The sequence below is a fragment of the Drosophila kikkawai genome, chromosome 3R (genome assembly GCF_030179895.1).
Source record: "Drosophila kikkawai strain 14028-0561.14 chromosome 3R, DkikHiC1v2, whole genome shotgun sequence".
Classification (NCBI taxonomy): domain Eukaryota; kingdom Metazoa; phylum Arthropoda; class Insecta; order Diptera; family Drosophilidae; genus Drosophila; species Drosophila kikkawai.
Genome location: NC_091731.1, coordinates 1520931 through 1544012, shown reverse-complemented (window position 1 = coordinate 1544012; position 23082 = coordinate 1520931). Strand labels below are relative to the sequence as shown.

Sequence of the window (23082 nt, the reverse complement as noted above, 5' to 3'; positions counted from 1 at the left end):
TACAGATGGTTACCTTATAAGACATAGAAGTAGTATTCAACATCCAAACGCAGACTCTATCCTGAGCTACCTCAACAAGGTATGAGTTGAAAAAAGCAGCATAACACGACGTAGTCCTACTCACTACAGAACCATTCTCCGACGTCATCAGCAAATTAATGACAAGAGCACTGATTAAATTTTTGGGCAATTGCCTGTGGATTGGGCAATAACACAATTCCCGCCAGGAGGAGAGGAGGTATAACCGAGTCCGATGAGGTAGCACTCTAGACCGGCGGCTTAAGAATGTTCTGAGGGGTAGGGTCCGAATAAGGGCCATGGTCCTCAACACGGCCTTATGAAGTTATTATGTGCATAACAAAAAAGACTTAAATGTAGCTTGAGCTTTTAGCTCGTGGGGAAATTATTACTACGGGGATCGAAAGCGGAATGTACCAAATCAAGAAGCTCGATGAAAAGAATTACGATTCGTGGTTTTGATGCACGCAGACCTGTGGACTGTAGCATCAGGAGAGCTAAAAAAAGAAGCAGATTCAGACGGAGTAGACTGGACATTAATGGACCAGAAAGCCTTGGCAAGGATCATACTAAGCTTGAACCCCTCACAGTTGGAAAATGTCAAGCATGGAAGTTCATGACCACGATGTCTTCGTCGAAATCTCAGGTAAATTGCAAGTGCATGAAGCTAAAATGAGAAACTAAAAGTAATAATTTTACTATGCAATTGATGCAATCGAATCTAGCGACAATTTACTTGCATTCGAGATTATGTTCAAAAAGTGTAAGCTTACAAAATAGAGCCGAGCTGCCTCACTTTTTACTTTATATACAAGCGAGACCGGGAGAAGGAAGGAAGGAAGGAACGACTTAAGGCACGAGCGTCCGAGGGGACAGCTTTGGAAAGCGCTGTGAGCAGACGGGGTTTAGGGTGCCTCCTGACCTAAACACTAAGAAAGGGTAATGAATAGGTATATGTATATGTCGCAGATTACTTTGATAATTCAAATTATAACGATTTTGTGGGTACACACTTGTTTCATTTCTTATTGCTTCTTTCGTGCGAGGCATACACTGTTTTGCCAACGTAGCCTGGGCGTGGGTATGAAAGAGACGGATATTGTTTTCGGAGAACTCACCACACCTGCGTGTGTGTTGCAATGTAAAAAGGAATTGAAAAGGAATGACACAGCGTTTTTGAGTGGCAAGCAGATTGGTTGAATAATTGAGGAATCATGCCACGCGCCAGGAAACGTTTCGCCGAAAGTCCAGTTGAGGACTCCGATGTTGGATCCTCGTCATATATATTTTCCCCAACTAATGCATTTTCGTTTCCGAATGTAATGCTTGCGTTTTAGATAGATAATAAAAAATCCGAGTCAGTCGCAAACAAACTTTTAAGCCAATAAGATCACTTTGTGCATTTACATCTTATACGCGCTTAACGGGTTTCCTCTTTAATAATCTATGGATATATTAAATCTGAAATATTCAGGCCTGCTTCGGTAATCGTAAAATTTTTTCGATTTCGTTTTGGGCGAAAACGAACCGCTTTCGTTTTTATAGGGTCTTCCCACACACCGTCAAAGCGCATTCACTGTCCGTTGAACTAACTGCCCATAAGGTTTTACGCATTAAAATCTAACCACGGTTTGTTTGGCGATAGTTAGGCGATAGTTTTTCTGTGCAACTCTGATTTCTTCTTCTGAACAGTGAAAATTTGACCAACACTACGAAAAATGTATACACACTTGGCGAGAAACAATTGGAAAATGAAAATTAAAATGTGGCGCCAAAGCTACAAAGACAGACAAAATAGTTGTTGGTGTTTTTTCTGTATATTCTTTCCCCAATATGTCCCCAATTGTTAGTATTTAATATAAACCGCCTATTTATAAACAACCATTTTGGCGGTCCTTTAAAGTTATTAATGTATTCATTTATATGTTATAAGTATTTTAAACTGGCTGTTTCGTTCCACTAACAATATGGAAACCTTGGCGATAACTTTTTGCGGTGAACTTATCGACCTATCGCCAAAACGAGAAAACTGGTTGAACACGGCAAAAATTTTGTTGTCAAATCTAAGGAGGGGTCAGAAATGAATTTTTTATAAAAGAACTACCTGCCAGAATGATCTTCTGATCCACTGAGTAAAGTATTTTTTTCCTTTTGTAAATAAGATCTGATTTCATATAAAAAAAGCCATTTACTTTTCTTTCCGGCCAGAAAAAGGTGCCCGTTTTTCAAATCGAAAAAATTTTTCGTTTTCGATTACTGGAGCAGGCCTGATTGTCATTTTTGCGATTTAAATATAATGGTTCTGACATTTTTTAAATAAAATTATATGCTCAGTATAATTTATTTATCTCCTATTTGTTTTTTAATAATTCGAGTTGAAACTGCAATGGTATTTAGCTTCCGTAATTGTTTTTCTGATTTCTAAACGGCGAAAATTTGATTTGTTGACACCAAACGTAGTGGCTCTGACTCCTATAGTCTGTGAGATGTGTTGTTCCACATGAACGTATATGTAGATGTTTATGGCTTAATCGACTCGGCTACACCAAGGATAGTTTTTAAGATAATAGTACATACCTACATGTAAATTAAACATAATCAAATTTATTTTTTTGTAATGTTAATTTTATAGTATAAGTTTTGCCGGATCCATGACTTAACTTTATTCGTTAACGAATAAACACGAGAAAAAAAAGTACCTATACCAGAATGATTTGAAAGCCAACGGGACCACCGTGTATAATTGTATCGTAGTCGGATCAAGTTAATAAAAATAAATAAAGCAAATAATTCTTCGGCGGAAAATCATTTTGCATTTAGTTTTCTTAATTTGTATAAGTTGTGAAAGTTTCCTACTTACTTTTGTGGAATCCTCTTGCATTTTTGTGTGCTCAGCAATAAAACGAACACAAAAACAGCTCTTATGGATCTTAGGAGGGCATTTAGAATGAGAAAATGCTGGATTATTTAAAAGGGGACTTTTGATTTCTGAAGATCCGATATTCAGGTCGGGAACTGCTGCTATTTCCTCAGAGCAGTTCGTCAGCGCAGGCAATGGTCCATGAACTTGACAGCTTCCTCCAAATGGACCACTGGTAGTTAAGCTATAAATTATTAAAGCACAAATCGAATTATAATACACAAACTGAAAATATATATAAAAAAAGTGTACATGAACTACAGACAGATTGCTTTTTAATTGAAAATGCAGGTACAATAATTCAAATTATTGTACTTTGCGTTTTTATTTGAGTGTTTTGTTACAACATAACCTTTTAAGAATTTGCAAAGATCTTCAGACTAGAGGTCAAGTCGACTTCGGTTTTGTAAATATCAAAGGAGCGACTTTAGCAAAAAAAAAAAAAAAAAAAACACAAACAGATCTTTTCAATAGACAAGTAGCAGATTTGGATACAATCGTTTCATTGCAATGAAACAAAGCAAAAAGTAAACAAACCCTGTGCGCTTGCAACAGCTGACTTTAACAGTTGGTATTTAAATACTAGACTGTAAAGTTAACATTTGCGGTATGTTAGAAAACAGCTTGATGTTTTCTTAATACATTAAAATAAAAAAATCGAAAATTACATTTATTCCAAAAAATCGGTCAAACGCCCCATAGTGCATTGGCGCTACCCAACAGCCCACAGACACGCCCCAAAACTTTAAGCCACTCTACGTAACAAACTTTTAACCTTGGCCTCTGGCAGTCTATTAAAATTAGAATTCAGGGTTCTATATTAGGTGTAGAGTAGAGAACCAAGAAAATTAGTGATAGTTAGCAAGTGGCCTGATGATGTGGGTGGGTAGCCAAAGAAACTTTCGTAACCACCACGTTTTCATTTAAATATAAAAAATAAAAAAAAATATTTTAAAGTATAGGAGTTGTACCCTCAACAAAAAAAAAATGGTTTGCGGTGTACATCCTCTCCACAAAATCAATTAACTATAAAGGAAGCTAACTTCCGCTCGCTTAAGGATTTGTGGTATTCCCTTGCACCATGCATTTTGTTCAAATGAGAAGAAAAACTAACAAGAAATATATTAAAAAATATATTGATTTAACAATATGTTTTTGATAAAATTCCAAAAACTTATTTTTAAACCGAAAAAAATAACTATGTTTTGGATTTGAAATATCTAAAGTAATAGAAATTATTAATATATGTCGGCGAGTTGGTTGCTAAGTGCAAATTTGGAATGCTCGTTGCCAGGCAACAGAATTATTCGGCATGCTCAGGTATTGTTAGCCCTGTAGGTGTCGCTGGCCCGCAGGCGCAATGACAGTTGAGCCGGTAACATAACAAGGACAGAAGACTGTCTGTTACTGAGTGAGGTCTGTTCGTCTGTCGCAACAATAGGAGAGAGTGAGAGAGACAGCTTGAGATTGTCTAGGATTGACGTCTGAGTAAAAAGTGAGAAAAGGTGAAAGGTCCAAAGGATGGCGTAATGTGACATTCAATTAGAGACTGCGCAGGCGAACAGAACTTGCTAGCTGGGTTTCCAGCCACCAAGGCATAGACTGTAACGAGACCGCGGACGGACTTGCAAAGGAAGGCGTCAGACTGGTGAGTGAAAGAGCAAAAAACGTCCCTGTCTCACTAAGAACGTTCCAAAGCGAGCCTGCAAGCGCAAAAAGCAGGTGAAGGAGTAATTCCGCAACCTGTAGAATATCAAAAATCATGTGCAAAGAGCGCAACGAGAAACTCACGCACGTGCTGCATCTTCCGCGGAAAGACTGCAGAATGGTAGTCGACTGCCTGTTTGCTGCACATGCAGTCAAGCTGAGTATTACCGAAAACGCCAAAAGCCGGAAATGTGATGAATCCGAGGCAACTGAAACCTTGGAGCATCTCATTGTAAATGTCCGGCCCTAACGAGGGAAAGAATGAGATACCTAGGCTCTCCGGTTCTGGCATCGCTAGACGATGCCTCCAGGAGGAAGCCAGGCGAACTCCTTGCCTTTGCGGTCTCTTGGTCCATCCAGGAATTTCCCCGGATAGCTAGCGGCCATATTGACCTATGCATGGCCCCACAAGGGCCGTCCGACAGTTACAGTTTTATGGGAGCTATATGATATAGTAGTCCGATTTTCATACTATTGAAACTGAAATTCTGAAATGATAAAAAATTGCCATATCTCAAATATGATGAAAATACTGAGTTATAATTGTTTCTATTAATTTCTCGATCGTTCCTATGGCAGCTATAAGATAAAGTCATCCGATTTTTATAAAATTAAAATCAATAATCTGAAACATCAAAAAATGAAGTATTTTTTAACGATATGCTCCGACTCACATCATGTGGCCAGAGGCAAGGATAGGTGTTTTAAGATATTATTTTTATTAAAGTCCAATTACTTTTTAAAATACAACAAAAGTACATGCCGTTGTAAAGCGAACATAAAACGCGAAAAGGATCATGTGCCTCGAAATTTGTTTTACATATATCCAAAATTATAGGCCGAAAGTAACGTGATGGCCTTGAAGGTACTGAGAAACGTATTTGACTCAGAAGCTGACTGGGAAAAATATGTCCATTTATTAGTTTATGAAGGAATTTCACGCCGTGATAGGTCCGACGATCCTTAATAGAAGGAGGTCCAAAAGGCGTAGTCTCTCGGCATTAGAAGGAAGACGGCGATGTGGGTCCCAGCCTAAACCCCGAAGAGCGAACAAAAGGAATTGTTTCTGTACCGATTCAATAAGGTCTTGATACTTTGTATATTGAGGGGCCCATACACACGAACAATATACGAGTATGGGCTGAACAAGAGATATACATATATAGAAATTTTGTGGTGTAGGGATCATCAAATTCCTTAGACCATTGTTTTACAAAGGCAAAACCCCATATAATTATACCGATGTGATCGGTGAAGCTCATGTTGTGGGAAAATAGAACTCCAAGATCCGTTAGAGAATGGATACGTTCACTCGTCCCTATAGAATAGTTGGCATGGAAACAATATCTGCAGTAAAACGAGATTTGTTAAGAGTTGTTAGAGTTAATTAAGAGTTGTAGAGTTAGTAGAGTTGTTAAGAAACAACAAATTGTGAGTGCACCAGGACAACATGTTCAAATCAGCTTGCAAAAGGCAGATCAGCCAGCCTTTATTGCTGGCTTTGCGTCTGGACTTACCGGGCCGTATCGCTGACGTAATTTCTGCCAAGAATGGCATTCGTTACTGCTGCTATGCCTGCCGGGAGGTTAAGAAGGAAATGTTATCCTTCATGCGGCGGACCAGAAGCGGATTTAATGAACGTAGGGTTAATTTTCGCAAAGCGAATAACCTGTTCGTAGCGCTGGATACTCAATTTAACAGGATGAAGCTGTTAAGTGAGTCGCCAAATCGCAAAAAATCAGCTTCTGGTCGGCAGCAACTGGGCGAGCCCCAGAAACCCAAGATTTGGCAACCCCCTCGGCCCACCTCCAACACCAACTCCAATTGTGTTGATATCGGGAACAGCTTAAGATTCGGCAATCGAATGTGCCGGGATAGAAATAACAGCAGCTCCGCCAGTTTTATCCGTGAAGTCCGCTGCGGTGTCTCAATCTCTGACACAGCAGACTTCAAAAAAAGTCTCAGCTGTCCCATAGGGGGAAAAAAAGGGCCGGACCACTGGCTGAAGTCGGTTGTGCTGCGTTACCAAAGACCCTCACCGCTATTCCACCATTAAAAACAATATTTGTTTCTCGGCTTGCCCCCGACCTCGCATCGGAAGATGTACTAGCTCAAATACTGAGCAAAAAACAAGCCAAAAATGTGAAAGTGGAAAAATTCAATTTTTCATACCCCAGATACATCTCATCGCTTAAGATAAGTATATCCCTCACACAATTGACACAATTTGTTCTGGTGACTTCTGGCCCGAGCACGCTGTAGTCAAGGAGTACAAGGTAAAATAAAGAAAAGACGACCTTCAAGGCTTTCACAAACCACAAAACTAAATACCTCCCTCCTACTTTCCTTTCAGAATACTAGAGGCTTACGCAGCAAGCTCTCGAAATTGTATTCTGATAGTTTTTCGATTTCATCCCAGGTGATTGTGTTTGCCGAATCCTGGTTAAAGCCGGAGATTCTCTGCTCCGAAATTTTCACAAGTAAGTACACAACTTCCACCTCCAGCGAGGAGGTGGAATTTGAATTGCCGTTGACTCCAGCCTTATTTCCGAACTGGTTCAAATTGACGATCTCACAGGTATTGAATTTATCTGTGTAAAACTATCATTTCCAGGTAGTTTTATCTATATAACCTGTTCTTACGTTCCTCCATCTGCTGAAGAGCCTATTTAATGAAAACATATTTCGGCAATTTAGGCTGTTTCTAACATGCTTTCAGATAGAGACCAACTAATAACTCTAGGAGGCTTCAATATACCTGGAGCTCGTTGGTCATCAGATGGTATGTCCATCTGATCGGATCTTCATCGTGTAAAACCAGTTTATTCACCGGGTCCAGATGGAATACCAGGCTGCATGCTCAGGTATTGTGCTGGGGCTCTGTGCAATCCCCTTCTGAAATTGTTTACCTTATCTCTAGCAACCTCAGAAAATCCCCTTCTTTTAAAGAAATCATTTATCACTTCTCTCCACAAAAAAGGTAGCAAATCGGACGCCAGCAACTATAGAGGAATCTCTAAATTGTCGGGAATTCCAAAACTTTTCGAGAATGTAATTACTCCTCACTTGCAGCATTTACACAGATCCGTAATTTCTCCATGTCAGCATGGTTTTATGAGGCGAAGATCGACCACTACAAATCTCCTGGAACTCACCTCTTTCGTTATTAGAGGTTTCCAACGTAGCTTTTAAATCGACGTGATTTACACAGAATCTCTTCTTATAAGAAAGCTTGACTTAGTCGGGTTTCCTGTCGATCTTCTTAAATGGATTTTGAGTTATTTGAGTGACAGAACTCAAAAGGTTCTGTTTAAAAATGCTCTATCCAAATTCCTCAGAGTTACTTCTGGCGTCCCACAAGGTAGCCACCTCGGCCCGCTGCTATTTACTTTGTTTATCAATGACCTCCCGCTGGTTCTAATGAACTCTAGAGTACTTATGTACGCTGATGACGTTAAACTATGATGCAGTATAGGGACAGCTCTTGCCAGTCAGACCTAACTTATTACATCTTTATAGCTCTAAATGCAAGCTGATGACATCTTCAGGTGTCACTTCCCAGTTTGCCACTTATACGCTTAATGATTGCGCTCTCGAAAGAATAACTATTGTTGATGATTTGGGTGTTCGCTTAGACCCCAAACTTTCGTTCTGTGAACATGTTTCTTGCATGCTCGGTTTTATTAAGAGGTGGTCGAAGGAATTCAATTCCCCTTAAATAACGAAGACCCTTTTTGCTACGTTAGTACGCCCTATATTGGAGTATGGTTCATGCGTCTGGAGTCCTCAATTTGGAGTTCATATTAACCGTATTGAATCTGTACAAAAGAACTTTTTACTTTTCGCCCTCCGTGGCCTACCCTGGGATGCTGATAAGAGGCTACCGTCCTATTCTTGTAGACTTCTTTAATTAACTTACCCTCCCTAGCTAACCATAGAACGCTGCTTGGTGTCGTATTTCTTAACAATTTAATAAACGGTGATGTTGAGAGCCCCTATCTCTTAGGGCAGCTCAATTTCCACGTTCCTCGCCTAACATCCAGAACCCATATCCCATTAATAGTAAATCACTGTAGGCCGGAGTTTGAAGTACATGAACCCTTTAGGGTTTTATGTACGGATTACAACCTGATATTATTAACCCCTCTATATATATATTTTTTTTTATTTATTGAATCTTCTCATTTATGAGACTAACAATAAGTGTATCAAACCTTACAATACTACCTAACTAGCAGTCATGTAGACTGGTGCAGAGTAAATGGCCCTGTCTAATTATGGCTGGCTACGTAGTAGACGGCTTTTTCTGGAAACCCGTATCAAGTCCCTTACTAGAGGATTTGGATGGGCAGAGAGTTTTTCCTTGTATTTTTCTATTTCGTTCTTAAGGGGGGGACATCTGAGTAACTAAGTCAGCGATACTAAGTCAGCCTTATTCTCTTCCGTAGGCACATGACGCCAGACTATATTTTCTGAGAGTTCTTGGATTTCAGCAACTCATTCTTAACTGCAGGAATGCCGAGATCCCTGTGGATGTTTTCATTGCGAATATACCATGGTGCCCCAGTGATAGTTCTCAGGATGTTTGATTGGGCACGCTGTATGATGTCTAGATTGGTGCTCTGAGCCATATGTCTATATTGGCTTTAGAGCAGGACCTTGCAGTCCTGACACGGGGGCGATCGGGAGTTTATGAGCCAGTGGAGGCTGCTGGCTTTTAGTTTTAGATGAATTTTCTTGCATTCAATGTGTCTTCGCCATATTAGGCGTCTGTCCAGGTGGACGCCCAGGTTGACTTCGGGGATTTGCGTGTTGTTCAGGTAGAGCGGAGGGCATGTTTGTCTGTTGAGAGTGAACGTTATGTGCTTACACTTTTGTTCATTTATTTGAATACGCCAGTCAGCCACTTCTCGACCACCTTGAGGTGGTTGGCGAGCTGGGTTGTTGCACGGACTGGGCATCTAGAACGGCTGAGGATCGCAGTGTCGTCAGCGAAAGTGGATAATGTTAGCTGGTCGCTTGTGGGGATATCCGCTGTGTATAGGACAAATAGGGTAGGCCCAAGTGCGCTTCCTTGTGGAACTCCAGCTTCGATTGAATAGGTGCCGGATGTTGTTGCGTTGCACCTCACTGCGAAGACTCTGTTGTAGAGATACGACTCAACTAATTTGTGTGTGTATGCCGGCAAGAGTGTTTTAATTTTGTGCATTAGGCCGTTGAGCCAGACGCGGTCGAATACTTGGGAAACATCTAGAAATATCGCGCTGCAATATTCTTGATGCTCGATGATGTTATTCTGGTAACTTGCTTTATAGTTCCATGCTTTTCTCTGAAGCCAAATTGATGAGCTGGGATGATGTTGTGAGCTCGCAGATAAGGAATTATGCGCTTTAGTAGGCATTTTTCAAATAACTTGGACAAGCATGATAGTAGGCTTATTGGTCGGTAGGATGATGGAATCGTGTGGTCTTTTCCGGGCTTCGGTATCATTATAATTATATGGCCGATAATGGCCGAGACTTATGATCCCATTGAAGATTTTACAGATGACCTCAATAGCACAATTCGGAAGTTTAATTATCATTTTTTGAGTTATTAGTCATCGCCGGGAGCCTTTTTCGGCTTCAGTTCCCTGATGACCTTCGTGATCTCGTTCGGACGAAAAGATTCTGGAGTAGATTCCGTTTCAGTTTGGATTTGCGGTAGTTCAAATGGATTTGCAGCAGGGTTCGGCTGGAAAACGCCCTGGAGATGTGAGGCAAAAGTTTCGGCTCTATCTTTGTCGCTGCGGGCCAGCAACCATATGACTGTCTTATCGGGGTGACGGTTTCAGTCGGTGAGCTTAAATTTGGGTGAGCTCTTCATAAGGGATGCTTTGTGCTGGTTGGCAAGAGTTCCTCAATATATGTCTTATTGTGCATTTTCGGCGTCTTGCTTCAGGGCCCGCCTTAGTTTGCGTGTGACTATATTTAGGTGTTGCTTTGAGCATGCCGATCTATTGGTTTTCCACGCCCGTCGCTGACGCCTCTTTTCTTGGATAAGCTGTTCAATTTGCTGGTTCGTTTTGAATTTTTTTCAACATCCGTCTGATGTGGTGTTGAGATTCTGGCTGCAGTCACAAGTACCTTTTCCAGAGCGGAGGTGGAGGAGTCGATGTCGGCTTCAATATTGAGCTGGGGGGCTAGCTCAATGTGGGAACTTACATACTTTTTGTATTTCATCCAATTGGTTCTGTACGACGTCAGCCTGTAGGGGCGATCCGTAGTTTCTGGGCTTTGAAGGAGTGTTATCAACAGCGGCGAGTGATATGAAGAAAGGTCCGGAAGGGCCTTGGCGTTTATTAAATTGCGTGGGATGTTTTTTGTCACCGCGAAGTCAATTAGATCAGGTATCTTTCTGGGGTCTGCTGGCCATTAGGTGGGGCTACCAGGGGAAACGTAGTCCAGTTTATTTCTCACATTGATGAGAGCGTTATACAGTTGTCTTCCCTTAGGCGTTGTAATCTCTTGCAGCTATGAAACGATCTTCAAGAGAATTGTAAAAATCCATGAATTGGCCTGCAGAGATTGTAAAGCGAGGTGGGCAGTAGACAGCAGCAATGCAAAGGTTGCCATTACCCGACTGCACTTTTATGGACGTAGCTTGCAAGTAATTTGTTGCAAACCTTTGGTGAAAGTGGTGTTTGATGCGTTCTCTGATAAGGATGCCGGTCCCGCCGTGGGCTTTAACATCTGGATGATCTGTGCGGTGGAAGGTATAACCTCTTATATGAAAGTTGTATCTGCTTGTGAGGTGCGTTTCAACCAGTAGCATGGCGTCGATGTGGTTTTCATTTAGGAATTGTGTTAGTTCAAGTTTATGCCGTGAGACGCCGTTGGCATTCCACGTGGATATACGTATATTGGACATTGATTATTTAGACTGTTGTGCTACAAGCAACTGTATCACCATATTCTTATTCGGGACAAGTCGTTTTTATAAATGACATGAGTTCCATCATACTTTGTTGCATGGTCACCATCATGGATTCCAGGTTGTTTTGTGGCTGCCCTGGGGCCTGCTGAGCGTTTACTGAGTTTGAGTGGAGTGGATTTTGCATACCTGTTAGAGCTTCGGCGTAGGAGATGCCCGTGGGGGCATTTAGCGGACCAAAAAATACATCTGGAGTAGTTTTTGAATTATAATACACATTTTGTGTATTTTGTTGGCGTGTTGCTGTCCCTCGTCGCATGCAACTCTTCAGCTCCTTGTAGACCACGCAGCCTCTGTAGTTAGCTGTATGGTTTCCTCCACAGTTTCTACATTTTTTCGTAGACCACGCAGCCTCTGTAGTTAGCTGTATGGTTTCCTCCACAGTTTCCACATTTTTTCGTATTGGGGTCTTCTTTGTTCGCAGGGCAGTGTGCGGAGTTGTGGAAGTCTCCACAGACTACGCAGACTGACCGAAGGGTGCAGTATGTCCTTGTATGTCCATACTCCTGGCAATTTGTGCATTGCACAGGACCGTTGCGTATGTGCGGTTCTTCCACGGTGATTCTTCGATGCAGTAGGTACTGCAACTTGTAGATCGGGTGAACTTCATTCTTCTTTAGGGTTTTACTATCTGGCTCAAGTTCGACTTCAAAAAGAGGTTGCGGCTTTTTGTTTTTGTTGATAATGTTGCTTACATTCTTGGCAAAGAAACCCTTGCTTTCAGGGTTTCTAGTATCTCAGAGGGGGCGACTTCTGGTTCAATTCCTTTTAGCACTACTTGCAGTCCCTTGCTGCTTCTTAGTTGGAAGGTGTAAAAGTTTTTTTTTTATTCTTACAGGTATTTAGACCCAGCTAGGAAGTGTTCTTCTGATTTGGTTTGCACTTTGGTTTCGCAAAGGTTCCCTTTAATAATCCCATGAATAATAATCCCATGAACCAACATACTTGTTTGACAAACTCAAATCTGCTACCTCAACTAGAACGAATAATTATATATGCCCAAGATATAATTCGCTGTGCTCAAATAGGCAATTCTTTACTAATGCTATTCGTCTGTGGAACAATCTGCCACATAGATATAAGACAATTAGGGCCGCAACTCAGTTTAAATCTCAAATAAAAGAATATTTAAAGTAAAATGTAATGTAAGAATAAAACAATTATTAACTAGAAGACATGTAGTAATACGTTATAGATATAAGTTCATGTGTTAAAATTAAGTATATACAATTTCAAAATCTTTGTGACTAGCGCTACAATTATAAGTGTAAACTTGCTGTGCTAGGATAATATAATAAATAAATTGAAATAAGCGGAACAACATGAAAGTTTTCGTCCCCGACCAGCGCAACAATTTTGCTGACCAGGGCATTTGAACTTTTCTCCCTAATATAAATAGATGGTGGATTTGGCTGTTTTTGAGTCTTCTGCTCCGGCTCTGCTTTGTTATTCTCATCAGCTGTTAGTGGGGAAACCCTGTTGGAGTTGGTTGGGTCGTAGCTTTTGATGACACGGTTGATCTTTGGTTTGTTACAAACAGTGTTATGTGGGCTGAGCTTACGCTTAATTTGTACGTAGTGATAAATGCTTATCGGAGCTCACGGTTTTGGTTACCATTAAATTTAGCGCTGCGGCCGTTGGCACCGATTTTGCAATATTGGTCGTTGGTTTAGTTGTTGTTGTTGCTTTTGCTGCGTTTGCATATAAATGAACTTTGCAGCTCAAAAACACGTCTCACGCACTAGTGTCTGTATGTCATATGTACTGTAGGGCTTGGCCTAACTATCAGTACGTAGTTTAAAGTTCCGAGTTTACTTTTTTACCATGAAAAACACTACTGCGGTCGTCCGTAGGCACGTCTGCACTCGATGAAGGTCTAATGGGTGTATTAAAAACTTTAATACTTGGAGAGTTAGCTCGTAGTGTAGCACCGTGTCTAATTTTGTATGCGTTTTTAATTATTTATATATTTACCATATATTATATTACTTTTTTTTTTTTTTGTTCTCTCCAAATTTTTCCTCGTTTATTTCTTCTTTCATTCTAACGCGTCTATCTAGTTCGCGATTCGTGCCGTACGTAACACGGCTGTGTCCCTCGGTCGGTTGGGCGGGAGGTGGAAGCGGGACCCCGCGCAAAAAAAAAAAATATCCATGATTATCAAATCCAAGGAGGTCATACAGGCATAGCTAGAACATTAGCGTAAGTAAAAAGGCATTATTTGTGGAAAAATATGTCAAGGTATATATTAAATTATATCAGAAATTCTTCAAATGCCAAAAGTCGAAAACGACAAAACACACAAGGACCCCAGTGATTATAACCGAAACGGCAGAAATGGCTTTTGACAGGGTAATTGTGGATATGATCGGTCCACTACCCAAATCCGAATAAGGAAAGGAGTATGCAATATTTCTAATTTGCGATCTAACAAAATACCTTGTCGCAATACCGATTAAAGACAAAAGTGCAAAATTTTAATATCACTCAACAGTTGGAACAGTTGAAAGAAGCCACAGAACATTTAATGAATTCATTCGATCCTACATTTCAGTAGATAAAATTGATTGGGGCTCCAATATTTCGTATACCATTTCAATACGACACCCTCTATGGCACATTAGAATTTTACCATATGAGCTTGTATTCGGTCGCAGTGCGGATGGATCCGAGAAATGTCCGCTAAAATTATTAAATACGGAAAAAGAATCGTAGTTTCCGCATTAGGTTCGGGGAATGCTCAAAAACGGACGCGCAAACGGACGAACAGCAAAACTGTGGCGTTCCTCGTGAATATGCCGAAAACGTATTGCTAACCAGTGTTGCCAGGTGATGAGCGCCCATATAAGCTAGTTTTTTGAAAAAATTAAGCTAGAATAAGCTAATATTAAAAAAAAACAAGAAAGGAAGCTAACTTCGGCACACCGAAGTTTGTATACCCTTGCAGATTGCAATTGGATCAGTAAGAATCGAGCCATTCTCGTTAAATAATTTAAAAAAAAATAAAATATTTACAAGTTGTATATTTATATATAGCATAAAGAAATGCTAAAAACACACACAAAACAAAGTTTCATAACATTTTACTTATACTTATTATGTTTACAGTTTGACGGTTACAGTTTTACATTCCCAGCTTAACATTTTCTCTACATCTACCGATCGCTTCTATTGCAGCTATATGATATAGTTGTCTGATTTTCATAAAATGTATGCCAAAATTCTGAAATAATTAAATAAGCTCGTATCTGAGAGTAGATGGAAATACGTTGAAAAACAACAAAGTTATATATATTTTTTTTATTAATTTCCCGATCGTTCCTATGGCAGCTATAAGACATAGTCGTCCGATTTTCATAAAATTAAAACCGAAAATCTGAAATAATATAATTTGGCCATATCTCAAAAATTGAAATATTGAAAATATAATATATATATATATCCTATAAGCATAAAGTATTTTTTAGGCAAGGTGTACGTATGGCAACATTTCTCACTCCAAATGATTGGTGGTAACACTTCAGACAACATATAGATCTTCGATGACACTATCAATTAGAAATTAATTCACGATCATACGAAATTATATGAACAAGCTCCGGTATTTTCATGCCATAAAGTATTTTTTTCTTACAAAACAAACCTTTGATATCGTAAAAATATTTAAAGCTAGAATATGCTAGATGAATTTTAAAATAAGCTATATTTCAAGCTATAAGCTAGATGCAAATTTTACAAGCTTTTCCAGTTTCAAATATCTTTTAACTCTTTTGTTTGTGGAATTTTTCCCGTTGCGACTCTTTTCCTTTTGACCGGCGAGTTGTGCGGACGTGAGTGAACTGTTTTTTACAAGACGCACGTGTTTTCAACGGTAAGTGTTAAATTTAAATTGATTAATATGTACAATCTTTTACTAATCAACTAATATTGACTAGATTTATATTTATTTATGCTGGCGAAACTTAATTTCCGACGAAGTTGCGCGCCAATGGTCTTGGTTTGGGACAGAGTCCAAAATGTGCATTCGAGAGATGCTTATTACGTCTTTCGTCAAAGGTATGTATATTTTTCGTATATCTTTTAATATATATACTTATAATAACTTATATTTTTACAGCCGCCTTTATAAACAAATTTGCGTTGGATGACGCAGATTTCGATAGAGCGACACAAATGCAGAATGCACAGGAGGGTTTGTATTAGTATTATTATTAGTTATAAGGAAATGAATAAATCTTAAATAAAATGTTTATTTTTATAGTTAAATAATGATAAATAAAAAATAATGATAAACATAAATAAATGTATGTTTTATTTACATTTAAAAAACTCGAAATTCTAAAAAAATAGAGTTGGAAATAGATATTAAAATGTATCTGAAACGCATCGTCAAAAGGTCCGCAAACAGTACTTCTTGCGGTATTGCCACAGGTCTGCAAAAGGTCCTTTTTTGGGTATCGTCGAGGGGCTGCAGACGGTACTTTTTCCGGTATCGCCACAGGTCCACTAACGGTACTCTTTCGGATATCGTAAAGGGGGTGCTATCGGTTCTTTTTCCGGTCTCGCCACAGCGTCCGCAAGCGCTATTAGTTCGTGCTCCGAAAATGAGAGGTTTTGCTGCCACAAACCCTAGGACATGTAATTTACTTTGTTACCGTTCTTGAGCCTAAAATCGGACGTTTTGTCCGCCTGCGGTCCGCTAAACTTCAGTTTTTAATATTTTTTACGAAGTTTTTGTTCGAAAAACAAAAACAAATTACATGGGCCATGATACAATCATATGATGTATGATTATATCATGCGCTCGGCTACTGCCGAGGGCTTCACGAAGTTCGTTCTTCATATTTGTTATTGTTTTCGATCTACGTTCGGAGTAGCGGTTGCGAGAATTCGTAAATTAGAGAGAGATGGAGATGGAAGGAAGGGAGGAAAGAAAATTGGTGTCAAAAACAAAGAGTATTGCACCGACGTGAGAATGACCTTTTTAAAATAAGTAGAGTTATTTAAAAATATTTAAGATTATATTTAATAAATTTTTACGTATAAAATCGTGTGGGATATAAGCACGTAAGAAAATGTGCTTTAGACATGGCCGAAATGTTCATGTTTGATTATTGGCCCTTTGTGAATCTAATTGCAAGGCATTGCCTTGTCCGCTATACCCTGACACGCGCGAGAATTTTCGGTGTTCGGTTTTGTCTTCTAATTCTCTTTGCATTTTGAGTTATTATTAGTTGCGTATTAGTTGCGTAAAAATGAAATATTATAAGGTAAGTGGAACTTATTTGCATTCATATATTAATTTTAACTGCAGAATTGACGATTAAAATGGATGCGACTTCAACCTAGACGGTGTGAATGGGATTCAGTACGGATTTACAAAGTTTTTTTATCCAGTTTAAGTTGGTATGTACTGCAATTTACAATTTGATTAAAAAAAATGTATGTACTTATGTATTTAATTTACAGATAAAACATGTTTCTTAAAGGACCCAGCAGCCGGCAAAGGAGGACCGTGATACGCACTTATGTACATACATATACATATACATACATATGTATATATACACGTTTAATTTTGCACAAAAATGTAATGCTACCAAAAAAAGTGAAGATAAATAAAAATATGTAATCCATAAATGAATAAGAATTAAATTACGTCGGATTTTATAGGAAGTGGGGATTTTTCTGGAATTTTCTCTAGGTTTTCATCTGGGATTCCTCTACGATTCCTCAACGATTCCCCAAGCGATTCCCGCAAGATTCGTCGACGATTCCCCCAGCGATTCCTTGACGAATCGTGCACGATTATCTTTCGAAATTCCCGGTGACTTTCCCTGGCGATTCGTGGCGGATTCTTGGCGAATTTCGAATTCGTGGCTGGGATCACCTTTTGTATGGAAATTCCTCGAAGATTTGTATGAACGTTCCCTGACGATTCGTCAGGGATCTATTTCGGTTCCGTGAGGAATCGTAGGGGAATCGTTGAGGAATGGAACTGAAGGGAACGAACTTACCAATACATTTTAATACCATAGATAAAATTAAATCACTCTGCAATGTAGATGACTATGCTAAGGTATCTAAGTATAGGCTAGAAGTATCAATTAAAAGAGCTAGAATAATGATAAAAGAAAATAAAATTAAAAATAAGGAACTATATAAAAGAAAGACTAGAGATATTCAAATTAAAATAGGAGATCAAGTTTTATTAATCTGGTCATAAGAAAGGCTTTAAATATACTGTTATAGTGTTAAAGACGTTGGAGAAAGAGATAACATCATAATCATAAACTAATCAACGGACATATTTTTTCCATTCAGCTTCTGAGTCAAATACGTTTCTCAGTTCCTTTAAGGCAATCACGTTACTTTCGGCTTATAGCTTTGGATATTTGTAAAGAACGTTTTGAGGCACATGATCCATTCCGCGTTTATGTTCGTTTCACTACGACCTGCACAATGTGTTATATGTTGAAATGTCGTTAGATTTTAATAAAAACAAGAAAGGAAGCTATCTTCGGCACGCCGAAGCTTGTATTCCCTTGCAGATATTATTTCATTACATTTTACCTATACTTATTATGTTTACAGTTTGACAGTTACAGTTTTACATTCACACCTTTACATTTTCTCTACATCTACCGATCGCTCCTATGGCATATGATGGCATATGATGTAGTTTTCCGATTTTCATGAAATTTATACCAAAAATCTAGAATAATAAAATAAGCTTATATCTCAGAGTAGATGAAAATACGTTGAAAAACAACGAAGTTATAATTTGTTTCCTATTAATTTCCCGATCGTTTCTATGGCAGCTATAAGATATAGTCGTCCGATTTTCATAAAATTTTTACCAAAATTCAGAAATAATATAAAATGGCCATATCTAAAAAATGGTGCAAAAATTAAAAAAAAACAGCAAAATTATAATTTTTTTTCTGAAAATTTATCGAACATTTGTATGGCAGCTATATATATAGTCGTCCGATCCGCGCCGTTCCGACATATATAGCAGTGAGAGCATATAGAAGACTATATGCAAAGTTTCATTCAGATACCTTTAAAACTGAGGGACTAGTTTGCGTAGAAACAGACAGACGGACATGGCTAGATCGACTCGGCTTTTGATGCTGATCAAGAATATATATACTTTATAGGGTCGGAAACGTCTCCTTCACTGCGTTGCAAACTTCTGACTGAAATTATAATACCCTGCAAGGGTATAAAAATAAATAATAAATAAATGTCGTTTTGCTTGGTTTACCGGAGTAATATAATTTAGTTTGCAGACAAGATACAATCGGATTTTAACTTTATCTTGCCATCACTAGTGTGTTCAATCAATATTCTTTATTCCAATAAGATTCTTATGATATTTTTGCGATTTTAACATGACTGTGCGGATTCAGAATAAATCGCCGCAATAAATACAATACCAATTGGGCTGCGGAGAAGTGAATACGCAGAGTTCTTTTCGTACTTATTTTATTGGATATTGCATGGGGTTTATATACATGTTTTTGGGTCAAAGGGTATTTACTTAGGTCTACTTTTGGGTTACATGGGTTTATCCTATAAAAATATAAACAGCTGGACACAGTCATGTGAACTACTTAGATAACTAATTCCTGCGACGTCTGCATACAATTGGTGCGGGATTCTGTTTATGGCCCGGAATCACACATGTGTGCGCGGACCTGCGTGACCCGGGTGTCGCGAGTTTCCCCAGTTTATTTAGGTAGATGGGCAGCGTTCATATGCAATCTTATCAGCCATCTAGCTGGTGGCAGCTGCGAACAATTATCTCCTTGACGAAAATTGTACATTCTCCCGCCCGTTGAACGGATGTTCAACAATCATCAATGTTGACTGTAAACGGTTGAGTTGCGAGAGTAGCCATAGTTGATGTCTTCTTCCTCTTCGATGCATGTACATCAACGCTGTTGTCGTCAGATTCTTTGGATACGGGGTGTTTGTGTACTGGTTCTTCTTCAGGAAATCGCGGTGCTATATGCTGGATATCACGCTTGAAGTATCCTTTTGCGGTTTTCACCTCCACTACTCTGACAAAATTGTCCTTTTCATGAAAGATCTTGACAACTCGTCCCATTGGCCACAGGAGTACTGGTGTGTTGTCTTCTTTTATCAACCCCAAAGCTCCTTCCTGTATATTTGCTGATGATCGCCTCCATTTTTGCCTTTGTTGTAATTGTTGAAGATAGTCGGTTGACCATTGACATCAAAAGGCATGCTTTAATTTGGATACAGCTTGTCCCAATGACTGTGGTTGCTGAGAAGGCTCGCTGTCAGCTTGAGCGGTTAGTGGTTCTCCAATAAGAAAATGATCGGGAGTAATTGCAGTCAAATCATTTGGATCCGATGACATTGGAACTAAAGGCCGAGAGTTTAAGGTTGCTTCAATCTCGACTATGACTGTTTCCAACTCTTCATATGTCAGATTCGCTGTGGTGACATTTTTCAGCAGCAAATGCTTAGCTGATTTTACAGCCGCTTCTCATAATCCTCCAAAATGAGGTGCCCTTGGCGGGATAAATTTAAAGTTGACTCCTTTGTTAGAGCAACCCTCAATAATAGCCTTTCTGGCTTTCTCCGAAAAGATGGCATCTTCCAGCTCTTGAAGCTTATTCCTAGCTCCAACAAAATTGGTTGCATTATCGCAGTGCATCGTTTCACATCTTTGACTTATAAACCGACGAAGTGCTCCCAGGAATGCCTCCGTTGTAAGATCGCTTACTAGTTCCAGATGGACTGCTTTAGTGGCGAAACAGCAAAATATGGCAATGTATGCTGTATGTGGTTTCTTTCCACGAATTTTATAGTGGATTTTAAAGGGTCCACAATAATCAACGCCGGCATTAAGGAACGGTCTTGCTTGCGTTACTCTTAATGGTGGTAAATGTCCCATGATTTGTTCCATCAATTTTGGTTTGGCTCTGGTACATTTTACACAGCTGAGTACAACATTTCGGGCAATTGTTTTTGCCTTTATAGCCCAATATCTTTGTCGTGAAGTTGCCACTAGTGCTTGGGCTCCACAGTGCATATTATCCTTGTGCACTTTTTCAAAGATGAGCTTGACGATTGGGTCATTGTATGGAAGCAGTATTGGATGCCTGGCATCATACGATAATGCAGCTGCTTCCAATCTTCCGCCAACTCGGATGAGATTGTCCTGATCTATAAACGGTGTGAGAGAGCTTATGTTGCTACTCTTTTCGACATCCCGAGACTTCTTTAAACTTTTGAACTCTGCGATGAAATGCTTCTGCTGGATGCTGCGAAGAACTAATTTCCTTGCTCGTTCAAGTTCTTCAACGTATATCGTTGCTCCTGCAACTAGTGGTTTTCTTCTCCACCGCAGGATATAAGCTACTATCCGTACTAGCTTGGAAAATGAATTTCCGTGATTTATAGAGTATATTAGACTGCTATCTTCTTTAACTGCTCCTAAAGATGTTTCTGCATGTTTGGCCATGCGCTCAATTTTGGATGCAATAAACAGTGCTGGCCATTTTGACGCTGGTCCATACAGAAAGAGTGGCCCATAAAACCAAAGACTGTGATTTGCGAATTTTGAACCACATATTCCTCTTGATGCAACATCCGCGGCGTTCTGTTCTGATGCGACATGTCTCCATTCCTTTTGTAACGATGCTTCCTGAATCGTGTTGCCACAAATTTGTCCTTTATTGTGGTCGGGCTATTTATCCTGGAAAGCACAATTTCGGAATCTGCCCAGAAATATGTAGGAACTGCTTGCATGGACAGCTGTTCCTTTACCGTGGACGTTAATTGCGCCCAAAGCACTGCAGCAGAGGAAGGGTTATTGTGTTTATTGGTGCGAAATGTGATTTTGCACATAGTAGTTGAACAGTTACCCTTTTATCCTTGTGAACTGCTCGAAGATATACTGCTGCTGCATATGCATTCTCTGAAGCGTCTACAAATGTATGTATTTCCTTCGTCGTTGGTATCTTCCGACATGTCGTGAAATTTTTATTTCATTCAAAGCCTGTAAGCTTTCTCGGAATGCAATCTATTGCTTTTGTAGATGGTCCGGTAATTCTTCGTTATATTCGAATTTCTGTTTGGTCAGACCTTGCATAAATATTTTGGCCTTTATGACAACTGGAGAGAATAGTCCAAGAGGATCAAATATTTTAAATATTTCTGAGACTACATCGCGTCTCGTTATTTTGGAGTTTGTAGCAACTTGTGTTTTGCCGCAAAGTTTGTCGACCTTGGGATTCCAAATAATTCCAATTGCATACAATTGCAATCTTCATACGCAGTATCTTCCAACTGAACTTCAGGGATTATGTCACCTTTGTTTAATCCCTGTAGTAGTTGATTATTGTTTGCGCACCATTTCCGTAATTTAAATCCAGAACTTAGGAAAATTCTGTTTAGCTCAGTTCTTATCTGCAGGGCTTCGGGCATTGTATCTGCTCCAGTGATGCAATCATCCACGTAAAAGTCATTCTTAAGTGCTTGCATTTGTTTATTTGCCAAATGTTCTAAGCACTTCGTTGCTAAGTATGGTGCTGATTTTGTGCCATATGCCGTTTTCAGACGGTAATATTTTAGTCTGCCCTTGGTAAATTTACCAAAGGAACTTCTTTCATGTGTCCAAGCTCTTCATATTCCTTCATGAAGTTTATGTAGCCTTCCTTGATCACATGATCTCTCTGCAGCCTTTTTTCTAGGGATAAGAATCGTCGCGTGGCAATGTCAAGACTCTCCCCCAAGGCTGATGTATGCTCCAGAAATGGTAACTGGACGATAAATCTTGAGTCTTGTGCTCGCTGAATATTTTCAGGAAGTGGGCCTCACATTGCTTTTCAACCGGCTACAATCCAGCCAAGCTTGGTATTTTGTAGTCTTGGTAGTCCCTTGTGGAGGTGTAGACTCTCTGATAGCATTATTTCAAAATAATGATCTGCTCCAATCAGCAAGTCTATTTTTCCTGGACTTCCGAAATTAGGATCAGCCAACGTGATGTTCGGGATTTTCCAATTTTCCGTCGGCTGATCAGCAACAATGTGAGGCATTACCATCGCTTCCAGTCTTGAGACAAAGTTTACATATTTTGACTTTATCTCTACATTGACTATGCTGTTTATTTTAAGCATAGAGTTCGTGGTTTTTAATGACAATTTTTGAATTGCTCTCTCAGAAATTGCATTTTTCTGGGATCCAGAGTCTAATAGTGCTCTGAATTCCGCCATTTGTCCATTGTTGCCTAGGCTAATGACTCTTGCCGTGGCTAGGAGTACGTAGCTTTCTTGTTTGCCGTTTACTGATGCTGCAGTAATGGTCTCTTGGTTGTCAGCAACTTTTTTTAAGTGAAGTAGTGTATTATGTCCTTTGTTGCATGTAAAGCAATTCCTCGTTGTGCATGTTTTGGAGGTATGATTTGCACTCAGACATTTAACACA

The 23082-nt window shown here is 39.4% G+C and overlaps 1 protein-coding gene across 4 annotated transcripts in view; it reads right to left on the bottom strand.

Annotated features, from left to right (window-relative positions):
- nAChRalpha4 (nicotinic acetylcholine receptor alpha4) overlaps positions 1–23082 on the bottom strand; it is a 511483-nt gene that overhangs the window by 55974 nt on the left and 432427 nt on the right. For 3 of the 4 annotated variants that reach the window (XM_070286891.1, XM_070286892.1, XM_070286894.1), the window contains one exon: positions 2879–3124. In XM_070286891.1, the coding sequence (XP_070142992.1) occupies positions 2879–3124 (246 nt within the window). The remainder of the gene's footprint in view (positions 1–2878; positions 3125–23082) is intronic. The other variant, XM_070286893.1, reaches the window with a different exon arrangement.